The following is a 20,629-nucleotide window of genomic DNA, read 5'->3' as shown; positions in this document are numbered from 1 at the left end:
GCTGCATGTATTGTCGTGGACACATGCAGCCACTTTCCCCGTAAAAGTCTCCACCGCATCTAGGTGGTCAGCTGTGTGTCGGTCCGGCGTAACGCTAGCGAGTATCCGACAGACCGTGTGTCTTTGTGCTACGTTCACAGCTGTAGCGTTGTTGGTGGCATCGCGCTCGCCACATACGGTCTGTCAGCACGGCGTAACTTGAGCGAGTGTCCGACAGACCGTGTGTGTGTGGCGGCGGTGAGTGTGGGTGAATAAATGCTACAACTCGTCAGACCCGAGGCAAGCTCCTGTATCTTGCAACGCCGTCTCAGACTCTCTTAAGGTGGACTGTTAAGCTGGACAAGCTTTTCTCCTTTAAGTGACGAGCCGCTCCTCTGAGTTTTGCTCAGATTTTAATATTTCTTTTAACTGTTTACCCGATAACCTTAATCGGTAAAAATTCTTAATGGCGGTTAACAGTTAAACGCTTAATATTCAAATTTTCAAAAAGTGACTTGAATTAAGGAGCTCTTTTATTAAACCATGTAGTTGATCGCTGTTATTTCATCAGTTTGAACTAGGGCCGTCAATCGGTTAAAATATTGAATCACTATTAATCACAAATTATTCATATAAGAGATATGTTAAGTATTTAATACTCTTATCAACATAAGAGTGGACAAATATGCTGCTTTACACAACTGTATGTATATATTTATTATTGGAAATCAATTAACAACACACAACAATGACAGATATTGTCCAGAAACCCTCACAGGTACTGCATTCAGCATAAAACAATATGCTCAAATCATAACATGACAAACTGCAGCCCAACAGGCAACAACAGCTGTCAGTGTGTCAGTGTGCTGACTTGACTATGACTTGCCCCCAAACTGCATGTGATTATCATAAAGTGGGCATGTCTGTAAAGGGGAGACTCGTGGGTACCCATAGAACCCATTTACATTCACTGATCTGGAGGTCAGAGGTCAAGGAACCCCTTTGAAAATAGCCTCGACAGTTTTTCAAAATGTTCTTAAGTTTGGAGCGTTATTCATCCTCCTTCTCAAAACGCTAGTATGACATGGTTGGTACCAATGGATTCTTTAGGTTTTTCTAGTTTCATATGATGCCAGTATCTTCACTCTAGCTTTAATGTGTTTAAGAAATTAGTGGCTTTAAAACAAATTTGCGTTAGCGCGTTATTTTCACATTAACTTTGACTGCCCTGGATTGAACAGATAAAAAGTCGTGAGATTTGATTTCTACACCTGAGTGCCAAAGGTATCCTATCATGTCTGTAGCACAGAGTGTGGGACACTGTCAAACACCAAAAGCCTGGTCAGATCTAGATCAGGTCTCTCCTATAGTGCTGTAACTATTTGAGACGTTGATTTATATTGTTCCTCAGTGATATCAAAACTAGTTTGGATGACGTTGGGCGAGAACAAATAAAAGGATGACTGATCATTTAATGAACTGAAATGATGGTTTGCAGCGTAAGTAATGAACAATAATAGGGCCTGATTTCACAGGTATGCAGACTCATTCATGGATGGGCGAGTGCTATTTGATTTTCCTGGCAGCCTCAGATATCAGTATAACAAAAATGAGATTCTCATCCTCAGAGGAGCTACCTGATGAAAACTAGTTGAATAGAAATCAGCCTGAAATCTGCACGACCGTCATGAGCCATACGACCATGCAAAAGCCACGCACAATATAAAAGCCATACTCTTATTGTTATTGTAGCTCATCTGACCTGAATATTTTCTGAATATTTATATCTTTGTCATCTTAAGTCCTGCTTTAAGCCCTCTAGATTAGTGTGAGAAAAAGAGAGAGGCAGATAAGAAGCGATTTTCACATGGATAAAACCGGACGGGGCGTTCCCGGACTGGATTGCGGGACAGAGAGATTGATGAATAAACGAATAGAGGGATGAGCCCTGACATCAGAGGAAAGGGAAACAAGGCCATTATGTTGTCTGAGCAGGATGAGAACAAAACTGAATACCTTAACTCCCTCACTCCGACTCTGCCCGCTCTCTCGTGTCCTGGTGTGCACTAAAAGAGGGATTTGTCCCTCTCGAGGATTTCCAAACCCTCTTAAATATTATCGACATGTTGTTATTGTGGCTCTCATTCCCTTTTCTGCTAGATTGTATTGCCGTTATCCTACTTATAACAGAGAGTCAGCTACATGCCAGCGATGTGAGATTGTTGATGCCTTTGTAAATGGACCACAGATGTACATGTTGTCCTCGATGTCAATGGAAAATGTAGGTTAGAGAGACAAAAGCTGAGCTGCGTCACCCCCATCTGTTGGCTTTCAGTTTGTCTCGGACGCACGACTGTCTCATTTTCCCCCTCAATAACAAAAGCAGATTTCTCCAATTATGACCTTGAACCCAGAGACACATTGCATTACAGTATATGGCTCTGTGACGGCTTCCTCTAGGTGTATTGTTTAGTGTATAAAGTGACAGAATGTCACAAAATTACTTTTTTGCTTGATAAATGACTATGGATTAATCTGTTTCATTTAATTTTTAAATGAATTGTCTTTAGAATATAATAAAATAGTAAAAAAAACAAAACAAAAGAAAACACATTTTCAGACACTTGAGACATCTTTAAAGGTCCCATATCTGTCTTTTATATTATAAAGCAGGTTTAAGTGATATACAAATACTGTGAAAGTATCGAAACGCTCAATCCATGGAGAAATATACACAGCCCATATTAAGAAATTGTGCCTTTGAAACAAGCTGTCAGGATTCCTGTCATTTTGTGATGTCACAAATATACAATATTAGACCATTTCACAGTTTTCAATGTAAACATTCTAAATGTGTCCTAGTTTATTTCCGGATGCAGTGTATGTGAAAGACATCAGCTGACAGGAAGTACACATGGACCCAAGCTGCTGCCTAGCAACGCAATTCCATTGCAGTTCCGTTGAAACGCACTAAAACGGAGCATTTATGGGTAAATACAGGCATATTCAGGCAGACAGTATGAGGAAAATATAGTTATTTTTTACATTACAGCATGTAACATGTTCTAGTAGAAACATAAAATACAAGTATGAACCTGAATATTAGCACAATATGGGACCTTTAAATTGCTTGCTTTGTCAAACCCACAGTCTAAGCCAAAGGTATTTAATTTACGATGATCTAAAACAACAGCACAAATATTCACACTCAGGACTGTAGCCAGGATTTTAGAAATTCTAAGGTCATGGGGGCCATTTACTTTTAAAAAGTTTTAGGCCACTTCGGTGCAGTGGAACAAGACAATATTGACGTATTATCACTTGGATAAAGTTGTTGCAGGGAGTGCGTCAACAATCGCTTCATCAAACTGATGAGTGTAAGTCCCATATTCACTATTCTTTTATCTCCTGTGGGAAATGTCTGTCTCTTTACCTGCAAAATGCTCCACTATGTTCACCAGCTGGTCGTTCACTTTATCTGTCAGCTGTTTGCTTCTGAGCAGGTAGAGTACAGCAGGTTTATCTGAGATGTTTTGCTGAAAACAGCTGCCTGCTGCAGCCAGATGTGATATCGATGAGATCGATGAGATCGATGAGAGTGGTGAGAGTGAAATCAAAGTTGAGGGTAGGGCTTCACGATTATGGCCAAAATGATAATCACGATTATTTTTTATCAATATTAAGATCCTGATTATTTATCACAATTATTCATTGATTTTAAGGAGAAAATGGATTTATTGCACTTTCACATTTAAATAAACAGAGCACTGCTTTCACTTCCATGTTGTGCAACATTCCTGCTAATGTACCAATCTTTGCCTCTGAATAAGACTTAAAATAAGGTTCATTTTGCCCGTCTGCTCCCTGTTGAATACAACTTTTTTACTCTGGACTGCAGCCGCAACATTCAGGAAAGTTTTTCACAGGCAGTGGCTGTAGGGTGCGCGCTAGTGATGCGCAGGTCGACCCACTACCCATCGAGCAGGTTCGGGTGATCTTTCCAGTAAATATCGTGGGTTCGGGCAGGCGGGTAAAGTGACAAAGCAGCGTTTCGAATAAGTTATTAATAACTTACAGAAACATCGTGTTCAACAGTCCACCTCCTCTTCCCCTCTCTCTGTCTCTCTCAAACGCACCCACACCAGCCGTGGTGGCAGCATGTCATGATTTGACATGTAGCGGAGATTTCTATGAGCGGAGCATGCACTTTGAACCTCAGTATCGCAGGCGATCACGTTCATTTAATTATGGGAAGCCAAATATCGTGATCGTGATTAATATTTGATTAATTGTGCAGCCCTTGTTGGGGGCCGGAAACCAAAACAATGAGCTGAGAGATCCTAAAATGCTTCTTCCTGTAGAGCTGAGGAGAAGTGCAGAGTCAGGTGATAATTCTCTCTACGAGCAACACCTTTCACGTTCCACATTTCATCTTTTGTTAATATGATAATATTGATTAATGTAGCGTTAAATCAATAACGCTGTCTATAAATAAGTGGTGGTGGTGACTAACTGTAAGTCCCCCAGAGTTGTGTGTTTAGTGGTTTGCCCTCTTTTGAAGCATAATCAGAAAAAAAGCAAAAGAATCTCACCTGCGTCGATGTTTAGAACAAAGTTTCTGAACAGAAAGTTCCCTTCTGAAGTGTCACTTATTATACATGTATGATGACAGATATAATACAATAAAATCTATCACTCAAATATGCATACACACCCCCCCCCTCTGAGAGTGTCAAGTGGCAGTCCAGAGTGGTGTCTCTCTTTGGGCCGTGTTTGGTATAATTGGCAGCTGATTAATCACAGCTAATTAAATGTAATGATAGAGAAAGGTGGCCAATTTTGTGCTAAATGGTCAAGGTTAGGTAGAGGATTGTCAGGTGGCCGGGGCCTATTATTGCGGAACGCGCATGTGTGTGATGGTCAAGGTTAGGTAGTATTGCTAAAGAGCGGCGAGCCATTATGTGTTTTAGTGTCAGGGAGAGGGGTCTGGCCATGTGTGTGTGTGTGGACTAAGTGGTGAGGTGATTAGTGGAATTAGAACATTAGGAATTGAGATGGAGAGGGTTTGTTAAGTGGAGGTGAGATTAGGTCGGATCTATCTGTTTCTTTTTTGTGTACATGTACGTAACGATGAGGAAGGAAGCATCTAAAGGCCACACAAGACTCTTAAAGACTAGGGGTGGGGGAAAAAAATTGATTCACTTATGTATCGCTATTTTTTCTTTTTACGATTTTGAAATTGATTTGTTTAATGCCAGAATCGATGTATTTGCTTCATTTGAGTCTATTCAGAGGTAGAAGGAAGTTACCTCGTTTATTGTTGTAGTCTGAGTAACTTGACGTCATATCTGTTCCGTATCTGTCAACCAAAACAAACCGCAGCCGGCCGCAGCAAGCCGAAACGAAAAAGTAGAAAACAGCGGAGGGTCTGCTTGGATACGACCTGCACCCTCACATGTTAAATCCAGCGTGGTAAACACTACACATCCAGTAAAGGATGGAAACACTTTGGTTTCACACATTGCAGGAAAAGCAGAGTTAGACATCAAGGCTAAAGCTGCCTGCTAACTCTGTCACGGACTGGAAACGTTACCTCGTCTCCGTGGTCAAATGGGCCGACGCTACAAATGTAGAGCACCCATATACTGACATTTATGTTAAATACATTCAAACAGCCCCAATAGAGCTGACCATGGATGGATAAAGAGAACGGAGCTGACGGGAGAGTTAGAGACGGACTTGGAGAAGTTGATCGAAGTATATACCCGTGACTACGTCCGGTTTTCAAAATAAGTTGTTAACAAAGGGAACTGTATATATAAAATACATATATGGAAATAAGATTGATTGGATTATATTCACCAGAAGTATAAAGCATTACATGTCCCTTATAAATTAAAAAGAAAATGCCACTAATTTGTGAGGGAAATGTCTTTATTCTTTGATTTTTTGGGTTACTGGAAAAAGATTAATAAATACCTCCTTACATTGACTGATATATTTGACTTCAGGACATCTCTGACTGCATACATGCTGAAAATCAAACATGTTTTACTGTATTAATTAAGATAATTTCCAAAGTAAAAGTCCTTAGAAGTTTATGATTTAACTTTTTCCCCATGGTCTAGTGTTAAAAAAGTCAACAAAATCACAATAAATCGTAACATCGAATCGCAATACTTAAAAATCGCAATACATATCGAAACAACACCGAAGTATCGTGATAGTATCAAATCGGGAGATAGGTGAATCGTCCCAGACCTAGTAAAGAGGCAGAGTGACGGACTGTAACACACTCTGCTGTGTGTGTGTGTGTCCTGATAATCTGACCTGATGACATTTTTCCATTATCTCCTTCTGAAAGTGAGAGTGTCTGTCCTGCTGTTTGTTTCTACTTTGTATTTTTTCGATTCAACCGTGCGTGTGTAAGTTATGTGCCTTCTTATTTCTGAGGATTTTGTTTTCTGCCCAGATTAGGGAGATTTGTCCTGACAGATTCAAAAGCCAGAACATATTCGTGTGTGTTTGCGAAGAGATGTGCAGAAGGCTGCTTTGAGCCCACAAGACTTTACCAAGTAAAGGGAATCGGAGGCAAAAAGATGGAGCACTTGCACTGTGGGCCTTAGTCTCTAAGAAGATTAGACAGACTGAGAGAGAGAGAGTGAGTGCAACACATTTTAATTTGTCCCTTTGGCTGGTTGGGTAAGAACATAATGCCTTTGCCTGGGCCGGATGGAGGGATGGAGAGGAAGGGGGGAGGGAGGGAGGAGAAGAGTGAGTAGGAGCAGGGAGATTTGGAGGAAGAGGGGATTGACAGAGGAAAGGATGACGGCAGCGAGGGACGGGCAGAGAAAGGGATGAAGCCCGTCTTTTCTTGACTCCCCACCCTCTCACAGTATGATGGGCTCCCATCAAAGAGGCCAGCGGGGATTGAGCGCCGTTGATCCCCGTTCAGATTAACTTCCTGGCAGATCGCTCTGTCTCTCTCTCTCTCTTTTCAGATTACCAGGAAGAGAGAGAGAGGGCGAGATTTCTCAATCCTAGTCTTATTCAGATTGTATCAAAGCCCCAAGAGACAGATGAAATCCTGATCACTGTTATTCCATGATAATAATCATCTAGTCACTCCACATATCAGGCTAAATCTGAGCTACACAAGCCTGCAGATCAATCTATGACAGCCCACACACTCCGTCTATCTGCATATCACTGGTGTCCTAAAAATACTACAAATCTCCCAAAAAAGCGAGACTACTCAGGGCTGTTGGGACTTTATGGTCAGTTACCTAAATCCTTATTGTTCCATGTTCTAGTTTGAATTTTTAACATATCATTTTTAGGCCTTTCATTCGATTAAAATACTTAAGCGCGATTGATCACATGATCGTCCATAATTAATCGTGATTAATCACAAATTAATTAAACATTTTTTATCTTTTCAAATTGTATATTAAAGGGAGATTTGTCAAGTATTTAATACTCTTATCAAAATGGGACAGGACAAATATGCTGTTTTATGCAAATGTATGCATATATGTATTATTGGAAATCAATTAACAACACAAAACAATGACAGATATTGTCCAGAAACCCTCACAGGTACTGCATTTAGCATAAAACAATGGCAAACTGCAGCCCAAAAGGCAACAACAGCTGTCAGTGTGTCAGTGTGCTGACTTGACTATGACTTGCCCCAAACTGCATGTGATTATCATAAAGTGGGCATGTCTGTAAAGGGGAGACTTGTGGGTACCCATAGAACCCATTCACATTCACATATCTGGAGGTCAGAGGTCAAGGGACCCTTTGAAAAGGGCCATGACAGTTTTTAGCCGTGTTTAGCAGTGTAAAGTTCCCAGCCACGGTGCTCAGACACTAATGTTTTAACGCCCCTTTTGGACCGCAGGAACTGTCCCCAGGGGACTAGGAACCTTTTTGAGGACGTCATTGCGTTTTGACCACAGGGACCAGGGTCAAAATTAAGGTCTGGGGGACATATTTTAGCCCCCCACCCCCTAAAAGGCCCCGGTCGGTGGGTAGTACTTTCTGAAGACTGGAATTTAAATTTTTTCTCTTTTTTATTTAAAAAAAAGAGAGAGAAAAAGAGGTTATTTGAATATCTTTGGGTTTTGGACTGTTAAAGCTGTAACAGTTGGTAACAAATAGGTTATAAAAATAACTTTTTATTGTATTTGCGCAAAGTTACCAAGTGCAGCTTTAATTGAACAAGACAAGCAATCAGAAGACATCACCTTGGGCTCTGGGAACTTGTGATGGACGTTGTCACTACTGTCTGGCATTTTATATGCTAAAGGATTAATGAATTAATCAGCAGAGATAACCAACAGACTAACTGAAAATGAAAATAAATCTTTAGATTCAGCCTGCTGTGTATCAGACTCCTCATTTGACGGTATTGTGTTCTGTATCTTCTGTATTGATGCACTGCCTTGCAGCTTTTATATACTACTGTATGTAGTGCCACACAAACATTCACTTCACATTTCTTTTTACAGTTAAAGATTATCTGAAAATACATCAGTGATGAATCTAACGCATTATTATTGCGTTCAATTTGACAGCCCTAGTTACTATATTTCATTGACCTTTCATAGACATTCATATTGACTGTGCTGTGATTTAGGTCTGATGCTTTTTTCTGATTTATTTCAACTTGGACCTCATTTTTGCTGATTTGGCCGTCATTTCTTTCCCTAATAATAACAAGTCAATAGCTCGAGATCTGTGAACACAGTGACATCGCTAAAAGATAATCTGACTTAGTGAGAGCATCTACACGACACCGACATAGGTCACATACATTGACACCCAGGAGATGTTCAGTGCAGCTACAGTCTTTTTGATGCTGTTATTCATCTACTCTCTCGCTTCTTTCCGTTGAAATTCTCATCTATTTTTCCTATGTTGCAGACCCCTGGGCTGAGAGCACGGCCTGGACGCCTGCATTGGTATGCAGAGAAATGCATTTCTTCCAACCAGGTAACACACAAACACAGATACAGGCGGAACTAACTCAAGGCCACAAAGGGTAGCAAAAAGAGAGAGGGGAAATACAAAAATTCCAACTTAAATGATATATCTTTGTTGTTTGTGTGTACAGATGGAGGCCTTGGAGCAGATGGTGGACATGACAGCCAAGCTGTTTGAGTGCGACAGAGATGAGATGTACAGATACATCCTCCGTCTCTGCAGTAAGGCTCCTTCTTGCTTTCATTTGTCCATTTGTGTGTTCTTTTTATTGTGTTTCTCTCAGTTTGCACCCCCCAATCTCCTCTGCTGTCGTGACCTTCCACCTCTGGGTGTGCTCTGGACCCCAGACTGGAAGTGTGTGTGTTTGTGTGTGTGTGTGTGTGTGTGTGAGAGAGAATGGGATCAGTCAGAAGTAAGAGCACAAGACATGGTGTGATTGCTGCAGTGGAGAGCAGAGCAGATAACAGTTGTGATTGGAGTGTTAAAGCTGATTGTCAGCCCATTACCCCCACTTCCCTGCGCACGCACACACACACACACACACACACACACACACACCTCTTTTAGTTAGTGTGTTCCCTAAATTACAGCATAGTTGAGGGTCAGTCAGTTGATCAGATTAGTGCTTTGATTGCACTCTCTCAGCATGGAGCGCTTTGTCTGAAATGACTCTCTGGGGCAGGCTGAGCGATGAGCTACGAGCAATACGGCGTGTCACGGTGAATTCCATAAGAACGCAACCTTTTTCTCAATCCCGCCGCTTTGTTTCTCGTTGTTCCTCAGAGGAGACGGACAACTGGCAGAAGGCTGAAGCGGTGTGGACGAAGATGCAGGAGGAGAACGTCATTCCCAGGGAGAGGACCCTGCGCATGCTGGCAGACATCCTGAAGAGCAACGGCCAGGAGGTGCCCTTTGAGGTGCCTTAGGTAAAAAAAAAAAAAAAAAAAGCTTTATAACGCTCATTAGACAGAGCTGTTATTCAGAAGAATAATTGCCAGGAGGTTCCTGAAGGGCGGTGGGAGGTGGGGGGCGGGAGCAGAGCAGATAAAGCTGAAAGCAAAAGCCAGGAGATTCCCAAGAGCTCTGGAGGACTCTGAAATTGCCCGAGGTCAAACATAACACACAAGCATGCAGCACTGATGGTTAAACACAATCACAATGGTGGCTGTGGCTGTGAATGAAATGGGTGTGGAGGTACCCTTGGTTATCTATTATGTCCTTTAATAATCTCTTCAATATTAATATTAGGGCTGTCAATCAATTAAAATATTTAGTCGCGATTAATCGCCTGATTGTCCATAGTTAATGCGATTAATTACACACTAATCACATATTCTTTATCTGTTCAAAATGTACCTTAAAGGGAGATTTGTCAATTATTTAATACTCTTATCAAAATGGGAGTGGGCAAATATGCTGCTTTATGCAAATGTATGTATATTTATTATTGGAAATCAATTAACAACACAAAACAATGACAAATATAGTCCAGAAACCCTCACAGGTCTCCCAAAACTGCATGTGATTATCATAAAGTGGGCATGTCTGTAAAGGGGAGACTCGTGGGTACCCATAGAACCCATTTACATTCACATATCTGGAGGTCAGAGGTCAAGGGACCCCTTTTAAAATGGCCATGCCAGTTTTTCCTCACCAAAATGTAGCAGTATTTACACTCCTTCCCGACAAGCTAGTATGACACGGTTGGTACCAATGGATTCCTTATACTGTATATTCTAGTTTTCTAGCAGCACAATGGTCTCATTCCCAATTATTTTCATACCGCATAGTTTAACCAAAGAGCAAGCTGATCCCAACCTCTGATCATAAGAACTAACCCCGAAAACCCTCTGAAGACTCTCATCAACTGCTCGCTCCATACAGCCTCCCCCCCTCCTCACCCCGCTCCACTTTAAGCCTCTGTTCATTACATGCAGAGGAAACAGGATTGAGGCTCTGATCTGAAGTGTGGTCAATCAGACCGGCTGGCTGGTGAAAGGAATTACAGCTTGATCTGTCTGTAAATCTGTAATGCCAGACTAATTTAGCCAGCAGCTAAATGCCACCATATGGCTGCCGCTGGATTCTTAGTAACATACGTGCATCTTGTGTGGCCTCCACTGTATACTGACCAAAAGACAAAATGAAGTGGACAGAATGTGAATATGTTCGGCCTGTCAATTGATTAAAATAGTTAATCACGATTAATCACACATTTTTTTATCTGTTCAAAATGTACCTTAAAGGGAGATTTGTTAAGTATTTAATACTCTTATCAACATGGGAGTGGACAAATATGCTGCTTTATGCAAATGTATGTATATATTTATTATTGGAAATCAATTAACAACACAAAACAATAACAAATATTGTCCAGAAACCCTCACAGGTACTGCATTTAGCATAAAACAATATGCTCAAATCATAACATGACAAACTGCAGCCCAACAGGCAACAACAGCTGTCAGTGTGTCAGTGTGCTGACTTGACTATGACTTGCCCCAAACTGCATGTGATTATCATGAAGTGGGCATGTCTGTAAAGGGGAGACTCGTGGGTACCCATAGAACCCATTTACATTCACATATCTGGAGGTCAGAGGTCAAGGAACCCCTTTGAAAATGGCCATGCCAGTTTTTCCTCGCCAAAATTTAGCGCTAGGTTGGAGCGTTATTTAACGTCCAGCTAGTATGACATGGTTGGTACCGATGGATTCTTTAGGTTCTCTAGTTTCATATGATGCCAGTATCTTCACGCTTTAAAACTGAGCCCGCTACAACCGCCGAAAGACCCGTCGGATTTTTAAGAGGTTAATTAAGAATCGTTGAATGAATGAAAAAAGTTTCATTAATGCGATAAGAAATTAGTGACGTTAAAACAAATTTGCGTTATTAATGTGTTATTATCGCGTTAACTTTGACAGCCCTAGAATATGTATTTAAAAATTTAAAAATTGAATACAAGAGGGGAGTTTTGCTTTAAATAATATAATATTACTGTGATTTCTATTGCTGCATTTTTTTCCTCAGCTTTGGTTTGCATGCGAGCGTGCTCCAGTAGCCCGAAGCATGACGAGACAGGAAGTGATTGCTGTTGCCTGGAGCGATGAACTTGGTGACCCCTGGGGCTCTTTGAGTTGATGCCCCCGCTCTGACACACACACTCTCTCTAGCGCACACACACACTTTTCATTTTGCCCCTGGGGTGCCAGACCTAATTTGCCCCTAGCCAATACAGCTTAACCCCTCCCCTCACTGCTACACGGGTGACCGAGCATTAGGGGGCCCTGCCCTGCCTGCCCAGCATTATCGCACTGTCATACACACACATACACACATCAGCTCATTGCCAGCACATAGCTGTAAATGGTAAATGGACTTGCATTTATATAGCGCTTTTCTATTCTTCCAACCACTCAAAGCGCTTCACACTACATGTCAGCATACACCCATTCACACACACATTCATACACTGATGGCAGAGGCTGCTAAGGTGCCAACCTGCCCATCAGGATCTAATCTAAATACTCATTCACACACCGATGGCTATGCCTTCGGGAGCATTTTGGGGTTAAGTATCTTGCTCAAAGACACATCGACATGTGACCCGGAGCAGCCGGGGATCGAACCACTGACCTTCCGATTGGTGGACGACCTGCTCTACCCTCTGAGCCACAGTGTGTGTTTTGATGGAAATATCGGACTTAGTTTCATCGCTCTTTTCTCTTTGTGTGTCATTCATAGACGTGGTACCAACAAGCTGCCACCACACAGCAGGTGAAGCCAGCAACAAGCCTCCCCGCAGCTGAAAGTGGTACTGAATACCAGACCCGTCTGTTGGCCCTCTGTAAGAGGGGCAAAGCCAAAGGTAAGCAGCAGGAGGTCCCAGTATTGTTGCCCCCACATGACATAGAGCTAAAACCTAAACAAACAAGAAGCTGGTTTGACAAATCTGGACCATCTGAGACGTGTGAAGTTTCCATTTGAAGCTGCAATAAAGAGCCTTTTGACTGTTAGGGGGCAGAAAGACTCCAACAGCTCTGATATATTTTGGCTTATTTAGCAAAAGTTGGAGTCCTGTGTCTCGCCATCTGATGAATATAAGTCTGTTACACACTCGTCTTTTAGTTCTGGTGCCAAACCCAGAGAAAATTCACTGGATCTGTAACATCTAACTGCGAGGCAGGTAGTCTCAAGTGTGATTTTCTTTTTTCTATTATTTTATTTTATTTTTATAATTTTATTTTAATTAAATATTTAATCAAAATGAATCATGATTGTCCATAGTTAATCTTGATTAATCACATTTTGTATCTGTTCAAAATGTACCTTAAAGGGAGATTTGTCAAGTATTTAATACTCTTATCAACATGGGAGTGGACAAATATGCTGCTTTATGCAAATATATGTATATATTTATTATTGGAAATCAATTAACAACACAAAACAATGACAAATATTGTCCAGAAACCCTCACAGGTACTGCATTTAGCATAAAAAAATATACTCAAATCATAACATGTCAAACTGCAGCCCAACAGGCAACAACAGCTGTCAGTGTGTCAGTGTGCTGACTTGACTATGACTTGCCCCAAACTGCATGTGATTATCACAAAGTGGGCATGTCTGTAAAGGGGAGACTCATGGGTACCCATAGAACCCATTCACATTCACATATCTGGAGGTCAGAGGTCAAGGGACCCCTTTGAAAATGGCCATGACTGTTTTTCCTTTCCAAAACGTGTTTGCTACCAGTGGATTCTTTAGGTTTCCTAGTTTCATATGATGCCAGTATCTTCACTCTAGCTTTAAAACTGAGCTGCTACAACCTAAAAATCTCAAGTTGCGTTAATGCGTTAAATAAATTAGTGCCATTAAAATGAAATTGTGTTAACGCATTATCGCATTAACTTTGACAGCCCTATTTATTTTATAAATTTTTTTAATGTTTTGTTTAAAATTATGTATCAATAAAAATTAGATTGTTCGACCATCGGACAAGCACCTCGGTTCTTGCAGCTCTACACAGCTTTTAAGGCGTTGGTCTTCTTCAGCTGAGTGTTAAATCTCAACTTTCACATCACACAGACTTTAATGCTTCAATGTATATATAAAAAACATTGCTTGATGGAGCCTCAAACAGACTGCAAGCTACTTGTTGACTGTGTGGAGTTTACCTGCTGCAAGTAGTATCAAATTCCATTTGAATTTTAGTCAAGTGAAATGTAACTTTGTACTGTAGCCATCTTTGTGAAAGCAGATTACTCTATTATTACAGTAATGTGAAGTTTCTCTCAAATTCAGCCTTTCTTGATCCTGTCCAACCTCTGACTCATCTTTCCTTTCTCTCGTGTTCTCTTTCTACAGAAGCCTATGGGAAGCTGATGGAAGCCGATATAAAGGGTGTGGCTCTAGGCCCCGCCCTTTACGATCAGCTGATCCGTGCCCTGTTGAGCGAGGGATCGATGGAGGAAGCCATGGCAGTCAAGGAAACGTAAGTGCCTCAACATCTCATTCCTCAACGATAAATTACACTTTTTTGCTGAAGCCTTACAAAACAGAAAAAAGAACCATTACTGTTCAGTAAGATATAATGTAACACCAGGCATAAACAATATCTGTTATCAATTAAAATGTTTAATCGCATGATCGTCCATAGTTGATTGTGATTAATCACAAACTAATCACACATTTTTTATCTGCTCAAAATGTACCTTAAATATTTTGTCAAGTATTTAATACTCTTATCAACAGAGGAGTGGGCAAATATGCTGCTTTATGAAAATGTATGTATATATTTATAACTGGAAATCCCCTAGCAACACAAAACAATGACAAATATTGTCCAGAAACCCTCACAGGTACTGCATTTAGCCCAACAGGCAACAACAGCTGTCAGTGTGTCAGTGTGCTGACTTGACTATGACTTGCCCCAAACTGCATGTGATTATCATAAAGTGGGCATGTCTGTAAAGGGGAGACTCGTGGGTACCCATAGAACCCATTTACATTCACATATCTGGAGGTCAGAGGTCAAGGGACCCCTTTGAAAATGGCCATGACAGTTTTTCCTAGTTCCAAGTTTGGAGCATTATTTAACCTCCTTCATGACAAGCTAGTATGACATGGTTGGTGCTAATGGATTCCTTATGTCTGCTAGATTCATATGATACCAGGATCTTCACTCTAGTTTTAAAACGGAGCCCGCTACAACCTAACTACGCAAGTTGCGATAATGCATTAAAGAAATTAGTAGCGTTAAAACGAATCTGCGTTAACGCGTTATTATCTCGTTGACTTTGACAGCCCTCGTAAGTATTTTTAATCTCAGTGTCAGGTTTGGCTCCTTGGGAAAACATGAGCACTTTCTCTCCATTTTTTTGCTCATTTCATCATTTTAGTATTTTGTCCTGGTATCTAATTTGTAATAATCAGCTTTCTGTATCAGTTCCTCCTCACAAATAATTAACAGCAGCGGAATACCAAGGACCCGTCCCTTCTTAGTGTCTTTTGTTAGTTCAGATCATCGTGAATCAAAACAGCTATTGTTTGAGAATAGAGTGAAATATTCCCCCTCAGGGCAGACAGACTGCACAGCAGAGTATCTTGGTTATAAACATAACAAATTCAACTTGTAGTGCGGTTAATGCTCTGCTACATTCCCCGTCTCCTCAGTGTGTGGCACCGGGTCACCTCAGGCTAAAACTCCTTCTCCTCAATAGACTTGAGGATTATAAAGTGATTGTGTGCGAACACACTCAGCCCTGCTGGATATGAACAGTGGGGCTTACTAAGCCCACACACAAACACACATGCTCGGGTGTACAGATTAATTTTGGTTTTCTGGGAAGCGGGTGACTTTGCGCAAAAACATCAATCTTCTTCCAATTAGTAATGTATCATGTGTCTTGTGTAACGGAGGTCATATCAGGGCTGGGAGACAAATGGATGGACACACAGAGGTATTAGAGATGTGAGCTTAGTGCAGCGCTGATCTTCTGCTTGTCTTTTTAGGTAATCTCCTTTTTGCTTGATCTCCTTTTGTCCCTTTCTTTATATCACTTTCTCGCAACACAGATGCAAAGTGTTTTTAAAAAAGAATAGATAATAATACAATGACATAATACACTGAAAGAAGAGACTAATTTGTAGGGAAATGAAAAAACATGCATTAACATCCATTACACTATCAGTCTCTTCCCTGTTTTCGGCTCTCTACATGGTTCACTCTCTTATGTTATGAGAAATAATCGTATCAATTTTAGACCCCTGTTTCAACAAGCGCGAGGCAATACAAGTGATAACCCATCTCCAGTCTCTGTTTGAATTGGTTTATGGCATCCCTGCCTGGATAAAAGCTTTGTTTATCTGCACTCTAAATGAGAAGTGAAATGAGCTGAGAGGGGAAAGATGGAAACGGGGAGGAGAGGAAGGAGATAAAAAAAGAGCCAAACGGGGGAGAGGCGGGGTGAACGAGGCGTGGGGGGCTAGATTTAATCACGTACGAGGTTAATGAAGACGCTATAGGCATTAATTCTCTGTGCGTGTGGGTGTGTGTGTTTGTTTTTTGGGTAATCTGTACAGAATTGAGCAGCGGGGGTGCTTATGGCGAGATTAAGGGATTGGGAGAGAGTGATGAGGAAGGGGTGGATGTTGGATTCATTGGCTGAAGCACAATACCCCTCGAAGGAGACGGCGAGCGAGAGTGGGGGGTTGGGGGGGGGTAAGGTGAGCGAGAGACGGCCTCTAGAGATTTCCTCCCACCTGATAAGAATAATTCTGACCCCGCTCCCCCCCACTGCTCGGTCTCCGCGGCAATCCGTCGGCGACCCTGTTACCGCTCCAATCTCCGCCGTGACCCTGTCACAGCGGCTGCCGGATGCTGCTTGGCCTGGTGTCGCCGTGGTGATAAGGATTGCCGGCCTGATGCTCAATTGAGCGGACGGATTAATCTAGTTGCAGGGCTATAATAACAAATTAAAAAAAAAAAAAAAAAAGAAGACGAGAGGCAAGCTTGATTGAGGTTTTAGTGGCAAAGAAATGAAAAGGAGGAGGGCTGAAAAGGACAGCAGATAGATGGAGCGAGGGAGGGGAAGTCAGGGGGGGGGGGGCAGCGACCGGAGGCCTCACTACTGCAGCCCGTCCTGATGTTATCCTCCCACATAATACCACACACAGATAGACAGTACAAACACACGTGCAGCGGCTCAACAGGAAGTAATCAACCGTTTGATGTCCGTATTATTTTCTGGGTTGCAGGAAACACTTTACAAGAGGCTCAGACCTGCTGTCAGTCCCATTTGTTCCCATTGTTTTTATCTTCTGTCCTTTCAGCTCATGTGTTTATCCGCTCCGTCTCTGTGGAGTCTAATGTGCTTCTGAATGCGATGCCCTATAATGTCCCGAGCGCAAAAGACTAAGATGCTACAGAGATATTAACTCACATCATCACAGTCGATAATGTTTCTAATGTTTGAGTGCGTCAGTGATCCTCAAAGTGGGGTCCTCTGTCATGCTAACATGCTCACAATGACAATGTTAACATGCTGATGTTTAGCCGGTATAACGTTTATCATGTTCACTGTCTTAGTTTAGCATGTTCACATTCCAACATTTGCTAATTAACACCAAACACAAAGTGCAGCCGAGGCTGATGGGAGTGTCATAACGTCAGTATTCACACAGCGTTGACAAATTTCTATCATCTTCACAATAAATGTTGTTATATTGGCCAACGTGTCACCCCAGTCGTGATCCACAGCCACTATACTGTAGGAGCACAAGCTTAAAAACAGTCGAGAGGTGAAAAAGAAAGTTAGAAAAGAGTTTGTTTTCAACAGATTGACTCAAATAAGAAGTGGATAGTTGATACCAAACCAAGAACATGCTTTGTGTCTCTCTCAGTGCTGCGTCTCGCGTGCCAGGCTTCCAGCTCAGTGACATGGCCACCAGCTTGCTCATCATCACACTCAGCAAGAAAGGCCAGGTTCAAGGTAAGAAACAGACATGTGGGATTAAACACACACACACACATACGTACTCATTTCATACACATACTCACCTCTTCCACTCCTCCATAGATGCTCTGGAGAAACTGAAGTCTATGCTGCAGGTGGACCACATGCCCTCGCAGCTCGCCATCACCAGACTGGTTCAGGCCCTGGGTAGCCATGGCGACGTGGCGGGGATCCAGGAAACGGAGTCGCTGGTTAAAGGCCTTGGCACGACCCTCAACCTGTCCAGCATGGTGTTCCTCAACAACACGGCCCTCGCGCACATCAAGAAGTAAGCGCATATATGGTGATTCATTAATGGACTTGTGTAGACTATTTTTGAGTTGAGGAGGCACTTAAAGCACATGTAGGATTTTTTAATTTCTGACTGCGGCAATTGTCTCATTCCTCTACAGGTGAAAACGTAGCCACCAGAGTAATTACAAAGATGCTATAATCACATAAATTACACGGGAAACCTCTGTTGGTCTGGAGGAGCTGCAGAATTTATTTCTGCACAAACTGCAACTTCCACTGAACATTCACTAATATTCTCAGAGCTAAACTAACTCTGTCCTGCTCCGCTGCTCGCTCGTTTTCTCACACACTCGCTACCGCTCTCTCTCTCTCTTGCTTCACCACTCACTTCCCAAATGCACACACACTCTACGCACTGGCTCTAATACTCTCCCACAGTCGTTTGTTGGCATTAGCGGACTCCATTTCTAACCGAACGTTAGCTATGGTTGCACACTGTTAGCGCTGAAGGCATGTCCGACGTCACATCCTTTGGATTTTCCTGGAAAAACGGGCCTGGGTTCTTTAAAAGCAGTCTACATGCTGATAGAGGAAACCCAGAAAGATGCAGAAGGTCTCATTTTTTAGGTGAGGTTACAACCTGTTCTCACACTGGCAGTAAAATAACAATTAAAACACATTTATACGTGTACAAACTTGAATACAGTCCCTTTTAATTCAGGATTTTGGTCATGTATGAGTCACATTTAGGCCTATGCGGTTTTTCAGATATTTCCCTAAATCTGACATTTCGAGACAGTACTCATCATATCACCTTTTTATCTTTAATCCTTCCCAACCACGTACAGTCAAATGGAGCGCAGGCAGACACCAAACAGAAACTCTATGTGAAGTCTTTTCTACTATTTTGTAAACTCTGTTGGCATTACTGAGCAGCACACAGAGATAAACAGTTTAATGCAATACCAGCAGCAGAGTGTGACAAGACCCATGTTGACACACTCTTAAAGTAAAAGCTTACGTGGCGAGCGGGGCGTCAAGTACAAATAGGAAACATAGGCCTAATAGGATTATTCATGGGCTCCTTTTAATGTCATGAAAACACCCATCCTCCACTTCTGCTTTGTCGCTTCTCAAACAACAGAGAACAAATATATAAAACACGCTGTGCATCAAACTTTCATTGCGCTACTTGCTGCATTAGCGCCGTCCCCCCAGCTCGAGCGGCAGCGTCGCCGTGCCATCTCGCAGGGACAGCAGGAAGTGAAGAATAGCGAGACAGTCTCACGCCCGATTGGCCATCGCGGCACAGGCCTGTCAGCTTGAACCCTGACCTCCGGGAGCCGCGCTCTGAGCGGCTCTGACACGTGCGTCCCAGCTGTATCTGAGTCAAGCTGACTGGTTAAGAGCCGGGGCGGAAAAGGCAAGCAGGCCCGGAGAGCGGAGCGCCACATTTAGAGGGGCCCCCCGCTGAATTATTCAGACGGTCCCAGTCGCAACAATCAGCGTAGATATGTTCCCCCACCTCTGGACGCTCACACATACACATACACATACACAGAGTCGCGCACATACACAGAGTCGCGCACATACCCTGTATGTTAAATATTCATTAGGACTGCTGACGGCGGGGAGGGAGCAGGGAGCGCAAAGTGTTAGTAGCGAGGTCGGGTTGCCAGATTGAGTTGTTTTACATTTGTAGCGCTTTGGTGTGCAGGCTTTGTTTGGTTGTGGCAACCTCAGCAGAAAAACATTTCACAGTATGTGTGTGTATGAGTGAGCATCAGGGGAAGAGAGAGTTGGTCTGCGCTCAGTGAGAGGAACAAAAATTAAACCGATATTAAATTACTAAAATTTCCAAAGTCTAAAAACAGCACCGACGCAGGAAGAAGTGTGCCTTTTACTGTAGGTAACAAGGATTAAAGTAGGGTTGTTGCATCTGGTCTAAAAGAGTTAAAAGGAGGATCTATTGGCAGAAATGGAATATAATATTAATAACTATGTTTTCTTTATAGCAAATAATATGTCAATGGAGAAGATAACTTGTATAGTGAGGGATAGATAGTTTGGAGCCCCTTGATTTCTTTTTCTTGAACGTGGTAGAGCGATGATATGCCGACAAAGAGAGAAGTTATAACCAAACTTTGATGTGAGGTATTGAGAAGCCTTTCATTTCTTATTTATTTCTTATTCAATCCTACACACGGAAGAAGTTGTAATCTGCAACCTCACCACTAGATACCGCCAGATCCTTCGCCCTGTTCCTTTAACCGTAACGCGATCTTTCCCTAACGTAAACCACAACATAATTGCCTTGCATGGGTATTGGACATACAACATGTATGTAATAAAAAAGTATATTTCCCCAAATAGCCCATAGAATAAGGAATAATCCCACAACATTTT

The 20,629-nt window shown here is 42.1% G+C and overlaps 1 protein-coding gene across 1 annotated transcript in view; it reads left to right on the top strand.

The window, feature by feature from the left end:
• lrpprc (leucine-rich pentatricopeptide repeat containing) overlaps positions 1–20,629 on the top strand; it is a 91,105-nt gene that overhangs the window by 54,980 nt on the left and 15,496 nt on the right. The window contains 7 exon segments of the mRNA XM_037781654.1: positions 8,914–8,982; positions 9,104–9,194; positions 9,757–9,899; positions 12,717–12,840; positions 14,340–14,466; positions 17,877–17,965; positions 18,053–18,257. Of these exon segments, the coding sequence (XP_037637582.1) occupies positions 8,914–8,982; positions 9,104–9,194; positions 9,757–9,899; positions 12,717–12,840; positions 14,340–14,466; positions 17,877–17,965; positions 18,053–18,257 (848 nt within the window).

This window comes from Sebastes umbrosus, chromosome 10 (genome assembly GCF_015220745.1).
Source record: "Sebastes umbrosus isolate fSebUmb1 chromosome 10, fSebUmb1.pri, whole genome shotgun sequence".
In the NCBI taxonomy this organism is placed as follows: domain Eukaryota; kingdom Metazoa; phylum Chordata; class Actinopteri; order Perciformes; family Sebastidae; genus Sebastes; species Sebastes umbrosus.
The sequence above is the reverse complement of the archived record's forward strand: the minus strand, read 5'-3'. Positions and strand labels throughout refer to the sequence as shown.